The sequence below is a fragment of the Kogia breviceps genome, chromosome 14 (genome assembly GCF_026419965.1).
Source record: "Kogia breviceps isolate mKogBre1 chromosome 14, mKogBre1 haplotype 1, whole genome shotgun sequence".
Taxonomy (NCBI): Eukaryota; Metazoa; Chordata; class Mammalia; order Artiodactyla; family Physeteridae; genus Kogia; species Kogia breviceps.
Genome location: NC_081323.1, coordinates 69,649,744 through 69,658,854, shown reverse-complemented (window position 1 = coordinate 69,658,854; position 9,111 = coordinate 69,649,744). Strand labels below are relative to the sequence as shown.

General features: G+C 46.4%; 1 protein-coding gene across 1 annotated transcript in view; it reads right to left on the bottom strand.

Moving 5' to 3' along the window:
• The window catches only part of EEF2K (eukaryotic elongation factor 2 kinase), a 58,658-nt gene continuing 49,547 nt past the window's right edge, over positions 1–9,111 (bottom strand). Inside the window, exons 16-18 of the mRNA XM_059036975.2 lie at positions 6,156–6,280; positions 2,098–2,276; positions 1–375 (exon numbers count right to left, since the gene is read on the bottom strand). Coding sequence (XP_058892958.1) covers positions 266–375; positions 2,098–2,276; positions 6,156–6,280 — 414 coding nt within the window. The 3' untranslated portion in view covers positions 1–265. The remainder of the gene's footprint in view (positions 376–2,097; positions 2,277–6,155; positions 6,281–9,111) is intronic.

The window sequence follows — 9,111 nt, the reverse complement described above, 5'->3', positions numbered from 1 at the left end:
TCAAAGAGAAATGTTGGTTCATTAGGCTGCTTTTTCAATCCCCCTCCCCCAAAATGCTGCCCTAGGGGACAGCTGCAGTGTCTCCACTGGTAGCAAAGACATTTTCAAGAGTCAACAATAAAATACAAAAGTTGATTTACAACACACTAAAAATATTTGCCTCCTCCGGCCCCAAAACAATCCTAAATAAGTAAAGAAGTCTTTTTCTTTCCCCCACTCCTAGCCCTTTAGCTTGCGACTGGCTGGCAGTGATTTTTCCAGCAAGCTATTCCTCCACCTGTGCCCAGGCCTCCTCGGCTTTCTCGTAGTACTGGTTGGCCAGCCGGCCCTTCATGGCTTCCATTGCTGCCTCGGCTGCCTTGGTGTACAAGTCGCCTGAAAGAAAGTAAAGTGGGGCACAAAGATGTAAAGCACCTGTTATTTTTGCCACCCAGTGTCCCCGACCCCCTCTCTAGAAGATCACCCTGAGGTTACCCTTTCTTGCCTCTCCCTCCACATAATCTTGGTCGGGCTCTGGGTGCCATGTGATTCAAGCCTGGCCAATCAAAGCACTTTCCCATTCCCCACCAGGCCACAGGGACTGGTCCACATTTAGGCACAGCCAATCAGAGTAAGCCATCTCAATAAGCACAGTGATTGGTTTAGGGATGGGTAGGTGATTCCAACTGAGCCAATGAGAATCAGGCTGAGGGCTTTTACAGGGCAAATTGAAAGTAGAAAAGATAAACTATAAGAAATAAAAATTATGAACAACCTCATTTCAGTTCTGGACAGGTTTTGCCACCAAATGAATTTGTGCAAAACATATAAAAACACTTGGTTTTCAGAGCTTTTTGGATTTAGAAGTTTCAAATAAAGGATTGTAGAGTTGCGGTATTATTTGCTTGATTTTGTTACACCACCTTAAAAAAAAAACTTTTAAACTTAGCCTCAGCCTATACCTGTGAAATCAGGAGCTCAGTATGTCTATCATGTTATTTAAAAATATATATATAGGAACTTCCCTGGTGGTGCAGTGGTTAAGAATCCACCTGCCAATGCAGGGGACACGGGTTCGATCCCCGGTCTGGGGAGATCCCACGTGCTGTGGAGCAACTAAGCCCATGCACAACTACCGAGCCTGCACTCTAGAGCCTGCAAGCCACAACTACTGAGCCTGCACGCCACAACTACTGAAGTCCACGCACCCTAGAGCCCGCACACCACAACTACTGAGCCCGCATGCTGCAACTACTGAAGCCCGCATCCCTAGAGCCTGTGCTCTGCAACAAGAGAAGCCACCGCAATGAGAAGCCCACACGCTGCAAGGAAGAGTAGCCCCCCGCTCATCGCAACTAGAGAAAGCCCACACGCAGCAACAAAGATCCAATGCAGCCCCCCCAAAAATACACATATATATATATTTCATATATATATAAAAGTGTGAATCAACTGATGAATGTATAAACAAAATGTAGTATCTATACAATGGAATATTACTCAGCAATAAAAAGGAATAAAGTACTGATACATGCTACAACATGAATGAACCTTGAAAGAAGCCAAGACACAAAAGGTCACCTATTATACAATCCCATTTATAGGAAATGACCAGAATAAGTAAATCTATAAAAATGAAAAGTAGGTTAGTGGTTGCCAGGAATGGAGGGAGGGGGAAATAGGGAGTTGCTGCTAACAGGTACCAGGTTTCATTCAGGCATGATGGAAATGTTCTGGAATTAGGTAGTGCTGATGATGGCATAATACTGTGAATATACTAAAAACCACGGAACTTTACACTTTAAAATGTTGAATTTTATGTTATGAAAATGTCAGCTCAATTTGTGAATTAAAAACAAACCTCCCAAACTCCTAATATTTGACTATTAAAATATAAAAATGTTCGTCTGCCTACCAACTGCATAAAGCCCTCTTCTAAGCCAGCATCATATGGGTATCCAGCCTGGCAAAAATACAGGGCCAGTACAAATCTTTCTCCCAACCAGAATTGAAAGAAGAGACTCAGTCTTGCATGTTGTTGTAATTCCCAGAGAGACAGGAATTATGTCTCACTGTCTACCACTGTCCCATCCCAGGGGCAGGTCTGCCAGGCCCTACCTGCTCTCTGTGGGTTCTTCTCCAGCCCGCAGCCGCCTGTGAACAGCATCTCTGCCTCCCTGGCCAGCAGCAGGTACCGGGGCTCATCGTGCATCCCATCATACTCCCCACCTTCATCGCAGTCAGTTGTCTCCAGGGCAGTGTTGTACCAGAGTAGAGCCTCTGGCCAGCTTTGGGACCTTGCCAAGAGATACAGAGGAAAAGAGGGAAGTTACCATAGCAACAAGGCAGGAAGGAGGAGGTCCATCAGCAGGAAGGGTAAGTCAGGAATCCCTATGGGGCCACCACCTATGATTCAGGACCCACAGTACCCAATGCCACCACATCTAAAGGGTGTCATTTACATTGTAGACTTACATATTTATTACAATAGTGGTCAAGCAGTTTTCCCTAAAAAAATTGGTATAGTACAACAATTTTCCAACAGATGGAAGTAGAGCATTTGAAGAAGGGGAACATTTTCCTCATTTGCACAAAATCACCCTATGGGAATTCCCTGGTGGTCCAGTGATTAGGACTCAGTGCTTTCACTGCCGTGGCCCGGGTTCAGTCTCTGGTCGTGGAACCAAGGTCCTGAAAGCTGCACAGTAAGGCAAAAATTTTTTTTAAAAATCACCGTATGGGTGATTTTTGCATTAGCAGTGGCTGGTATCCCAGCCAATTTGCCCTATGACTCACACAGGAGAGAAGGTGGGTGGGGGACTCTCTGTCGAGGCCTCCAGAACCTTCTCACAGCAGTCATTCAGCCCCATCTTTTGCTCTGCCTCTTCTGGCCAGCTCTGGCTCTACTCCAGCAAATGCAGAGTTTACCCGGAATAGCTGACTTCCCCCTTCTGGCTCTGCCCTCTACCCTCAACTCTTTCTCCTACTGCAGCACATGAATGGCCAAACCATCAAGGGCGTATGCTAAATTCAAGTTCCAGCTGAATCTGAACAATAGAAAATAAAGAGCAAACAGAGCAGTGGGCTCTTTTCCTTGGGGTGTACTAATGCATATTACCAAACATGTGAGTAACTATTTAGAGTACATCGGGAAGGAGCAAAGAGAGACACAGATAAGAAGGTCTATGGGCCTCATGAAATGTTCCAGGAGCAACAGCTATATATATATGGACCTGGCTCTACCCTCCAGTCTTAGCTCCTGTCAACCTCCTCCCATATGCCAGGCTCGTTGGGTCACGTTCTCCTCCCGGACGCGCCGGCTCCTGTCTCTGCTCCTTGGCTTTTGTACCTGCTGCTCCCCTCTGCTTAGAATGTCTTCCTTCAACTCTTCCCATAACTGGCTCCTCCTCTCTCCAACCTCAGCTTAACTTCTTCAGAGATGCTGTCCCCAAACACCCTATTTCTTATAATTACCTCAATCTGTAATTCTCCTGTTTACTTATTTACTTGCTTATTATGGTTTCCCTGACTAGAACAGAAGCCCCAAGAAGGTAGGGACCTTGTCTGTTCTATTCACTACTGCATTCCCAGGGCCTGGCAAACAGCACAGCCTCTCTAAGTGTCTGTTGAAGTGGCTGGCTAGGATGGTGTCAGGAGATAACCTTGACTCCATTTTATTTTATAAAAAAGGAAAGTTATTTGAAAACTACTGGTGACACACCCAAAAAAACAGGGTTTTCACAGTGGATTGGAAGCCACTAAACTCTAGATAATGTCACTTCTTTCAGCTTTGACACTCCCCAGTCTTGAAGGGCAAGGCAGAATTCCCCCAACACATTAAATGTAAAAGGAGGAAAAGGGCCTACTCGCTCCCCTACCCAACTCTGCACCCACCAGTTAGCATGTCTACCCTGCCTTGGAATTTCCAATGACTTTTCCTTGTCCTATTAGATGGTAACTTCTAGGGGGGTCAAAACCCCTTAAAATGCAAATAGCTGACCCTCAATTAATGCTCCCTGAATGGAAGAGGCTAGAGCTGGTTGGAATGAGGAAGAAGAGTACGAAAAAGACTATAGCAGAAGCTATAGAAGAAAATCTTGATAGATTTAACTACAAAATATTAAAAACCAGCATGTCCCCAGACCCAATAAACAATGGTCATTATGTGGCACATGTGCCATCCCCTGCCCCCCCAAATCTATGATAGCCATCTCTCTTTTTTTTTTGGCCACGCCTTGTGGCATGCGGAACTTCCCACACCGAGGATCGAACCCACGCTCCCTGCAGTGGAAGCGCGGAGTCTTAACCAAAGGACCACCAGGGAAGCCTTTATTTTTTATTTTTTTAAATTTAACACTATCTTTTTTTTTTTTTTGGTAGCCATCTCAGAAAAAATTTTTAAAGCCAACTCATATACTAGAGTCAACAGTCTTAATATATTAAAATTTTTTACAGGGAATTCCCTGGTGGCCCAGTGGTTAGGACTTCACGCTTCCACTGCAGCGGGGTATGGGTTCAATCTCTGGTTGGGGAACTAAGAACCTGCATGCCACACGGTGCGGGGGTGGGGGGGAATAGATATATATATAATTCTTACAAATCAAAAACAAAAAGCCTATTGTCTCAAATTAAAAAGAGAAAGTAGACAGAGGACATAAAGAGAAAACACATACAGCAAAGATTTTTTTTCAGGGCCTCAGATACAGATATTCAATGCCCAGCTCCAGCTCCCCACACCCATGCCATGGTGCTTCCCCACTGCACTCAATGGGCACCACAGATGTTGGCATTTGATAGGACACAATTGTGTCGTGTCTGTTTTGTTTACCTCCCCTCCATGCCAGTGTAATTCTGAGTCCCCTAAGAAGCAGGTTAATGTACTGGAGGAGAGGTGAAAAGACCAAAGTTTTGGCTCCACTACTTACTGGCTACTTGACTATGGACAAGCCCCTTCACTTCTCAGAACTACAGTTTACTCATCCATAAAGTAAGCCCCCAAATGCCTGCCCTGTCTGTGTCAAAGAGATGTGTTGGTTCATTCATTCAAACAACTACTGAGCCAGGCCCTGCATGAAGCACTGGGACTGAAGAGATGCAGGAGACCCAATTCTAGTTCTCAGTGAAATAAAATCACAGATATGAAAGTGCATCCAAATATAGGGGAGTATTACCGCCACAACACAGTGGATAGCTGACAAACGTTTGCATGACATGTAATTCAGGCAGGATGTCATGTATGCCAGACGTTTTAGACCCTGAGAGCTTGATATGACAGACCCACAGCCCTGACTTTCCTTCTAAACCCAGTGAGGGGGACATGAAAACTTGACCCACAGAGGAGGGAACTGCCAAACTGCCCCAACCCTGGAGGTTTAGACAATGAATGCGCCCACCCTTCTCCCTGCGCCCGAGGACAACAGGAGGAAGCCAAGACCCACTGGGAGCCACGGAGGGTGAGCAATGGGTCCCACTAAGAGTTCAATTCCCCCAACCGTCCTCTGCTCCTGGACTTCTGGGACCTCCCACTGGTCAAGCCAAAGAGCCGAGATGAAGCCACCATTCTCCTCTCTTCCCACCGCAGGATCCAGTCCTGGCATCTCTGCCAGAGGGATAACCGAAAAGCTGTTGACACCTGCAGGGCTGTAACCATCAGGAGTTTTAACCACTCTGGAAAACTCACACCAGGCTTGAACTCCGCTCTGGAGCTTGCTTCCTTCCCTCCCCTCCCTCTCCGAAGTGAAAAATAGTAAGAATAAAAACAAAAGTAGGAAGAGTCAATTAAAATCACCCCTAATTCTAACATCTAAGGACAACCGCTCTGGACCTGATGCTACATATCCTTTCAAACCCGTTCTCAGGCAAATCTTTACATAAAATGGCTAAGATGCCATTTATCTCTCACTTTATGTGCCAGGCACAGTGAGGATTACAGGCAGCGTCTCATTTAACCCTCACACAATGACACACAACCACCCTAGGATGCAGGTTCTATAATAGTTTCCATTTTACACAGTGAAGAAACTGAGGCCAGGGAGGTAAAACTACTTGCCCATGGTCACCTGGCTGGTACTCAGGGGAGCCACATCTGGAACCCAGGTCTGTCCTAACACCGGAGGGGAAGCTCCCACTTGCAGCCCAGGTTCCCACCAGTGTCACCTGAGCCATGGCCACAGTACCTGTCTGGGCTGAGGTTCTGGCCAGTGTCAAAGGCTCGAGCCACCAAGATCATGGACTGTCTGTCGCCAGCTTCAGCTGCCTTCAGTAAGTAATCAAATCCTTTGGTTTTATTCTCTTCTGTCTCCTGTTAACACAAACCAAAGACGGGAGAGAGAAAAGGAAATGAGGCTTACACAGGAGGGGCTGCCAGAATCTCACTCATCAATCTTTTCCCTGTTTCTTGAAGTTTTGAGAGCTCCAGGCTGGGGCTGCTGTAGAACTGCACATCGTGAAAAAGAGAACAGGGCTTCCCCCGCTGCAAAGAGCTCCTGGGGGTTCCCATCAGGCAGGGAGAAATGGAAGCTTAGCTCACTCCTGCTCGCCCTCCTCTATCTGCTCTGATTCCTCCAGAGACCACATCATCTCTCGCCTCCAGCAGGGGCTCCCTGCTTCCAATTCTTTTTACATTTTTTAGCACCTTTACTGAGATATAATTCACATAACATACAACTCACTCGTTTAAAGTGTACAACTCAGTAGTTCTTAGCATAATCACAGATTGTGCAACCAGCACCATGATCAATTTCAGAATATTTTCATCAAACCAAGAAGGATTCAAAACACATACCCCCTAACCATTACCTCCCAATTGTTCCATCCCACCCAGCCCTAGGCAACCACTCATCTACATTCTGTTTCTAGAGATTTCCCTACTCTGGACATTTTATATAAGTGTAATCATATAACATGTGGTCTATGGACTTCCCTGGCGGTCCAGGGGTTAAGAATCTGCACTTCCCTTGCAAGGGGCGCGGGTCCGATCCCTGGTCAGGGAGCTAGGATCTCGCATCATGCTTGGCTCAGCCAAAAAACAAAACAAAACAAAAAACATGTGGTTTAGTGTGACTGGCTTTTTTCACTTGGCGTAAATTTTTTTTTAATAAATTTATTTTTTTAATTTATTTATCTTTGGCTGCATTGGGACTTCGCTGCTGCTGCGCGTGGGCTTCCTCTAGCTGCAGCAAGCGGGGCCTACTCTTTGTTGCGGTTCGTGGGCTTCTCATTGCAGTGGCTTCTCTTGTTGCAGAGCACAGGCTGTAGGCACACAGGCTTCAGTAGTTGTGGCTCGCGGGCTCTAGAGCGCAGGCTCAGTAGTTGTCGCGCACAGGCTTAGTTGCTCTGCGGCATGTGGGAATGAATCTTCACAGACAAGGGCTCGAACCCGTGTCCCCTGCATTGGCAGGTGGATTCTTAACCACTGTGCCACCAGGGAAGCCCTGGGATAAAGTTTTCAAGGTTCATTCGTACAGCTTCTATCAGTGTTTCATTTTCTTTTATGGCCAAATAACATTCCATTGTATGAATATATCACAATTTGTTTATCTGTTCATCAGTCATCAGATGATGACATGTGGGGTGTTCCCACTGTTTGGCTATTATGAATAATGCTGCTATGAACATCTGTGTGCATAGTTTTTGTGTGGATGTATGTTTTTATTTTGGGGGATATATATACCTAGGAGTAGAATTGCTGGGTCACATATAACTCTACGTTTAGCCTTTTGAGGAGCTGTTTCCCACAGTGGCTGAACTACTCTACATTCCCACCTGCTTCCATCCTGCTTCTCCGATATCCATCCAGAGAGATGCTTTAAGCCCAGGTCAGGTCATGTTACTCTATCAAAGCTGCTCTAAGACTTCCTATCTCACTCGGAGACAAATCCAAAGCCCTCCTATCAGCCTATGAGGCCCTTCTCAACCTTCAGGATTCAAGAAGTGTAGCTGGGCCTACCAGTTGTCTGCCATATCCATTCTCCTCTGCCATATTTTTGCTGGCACATGGCTGACCAGCTAAAAACTACATTTCCAAGCCTCTCTTGCAGCTGGAATCAGCGTCCTAATAAGAAGAGGCCTATCCACTCTTTTTAAAAAAAATTTATTTGTTTTTATTTTTGGCTGTGTTGGGTCTTCGTTGTGGTGTGCGGGCTTCTCATTGTGGTGGCTTCTCTTGTTGCGGAGCATGGGCTCCAGGCACGTGGGCTTCAGTAGTTGTGGTGCACGGGCTTAGCAGTTGTGGCTCACGGGCTCTAGAGCGCAGGCTCAGTAGTTGTGGCGCATGGGCTTAGCTGCTCTGTGGCATGTGGGATCTTCCAGGACCAGGACTCGAACCCGTGTCCCCTGCACTGGCAGGCAGACCCTTAACCCCTGCGCCACCAGGGAAGCCCGTATCCAGTCCCTCCTGATCTCATTCCCTGTCACAATTTCCCCCCAGCACTTAAGAACAATGCTTGGCACAGGCAGTGCTCAATAAAGGTCAGTTATTTTTACTTCTGTTGGAAATATTTTCATTTGTTAATTATTATCTGTATTACAACCTTATCTGCCTGAAAAGTTTGCTGTTGTGAATAAGAACCTAGGATGGTGCCCAGAGTGTAGGAGATACTCAGAAAGCATGTGCTGGATAAACGAATGTCTTAGCAAGACAACAGGAAAAGGTCCTAAGAATGGGGGCTTTGGGGAAAGCGGGAGATGGGCCAGCAGCCTTTCAGGGCATGTGGCCATGGTTTTCTTTGCTGCCAGATTCTGTCCTGGAGAGAAAGCCCTTTGGGACACCTGCAGATGAGAAAACTGAAATAGCTTCTACATCCCTTTACAAAGGTGCTCGGGTGCAGCTCGTGTAAACAGCCTGAGAGCACAGGGAGAGTTACCAGGGAGTCTCAGCGAGAGTGGTCTCCTCAGTCCTGGCCCCTAACCACTCATCCTGGACCCTGGCATTCCTTTATTCAGGCCTCAAACCCTTCTGAGTGTCGTCTCTGTGCCAGATGCTGGGAGAACAGGCCAAACACAGTGGGTACGCTGGAGCCGGCTCTGCAGGCTTGTGAGAACCGATGTGAAAGCAAGCCAGTCGTAAAACACAGCCATTATTAAAAATTAAATTATGTAAACTTACAATTAGATGAAAGGTAACAAATACCC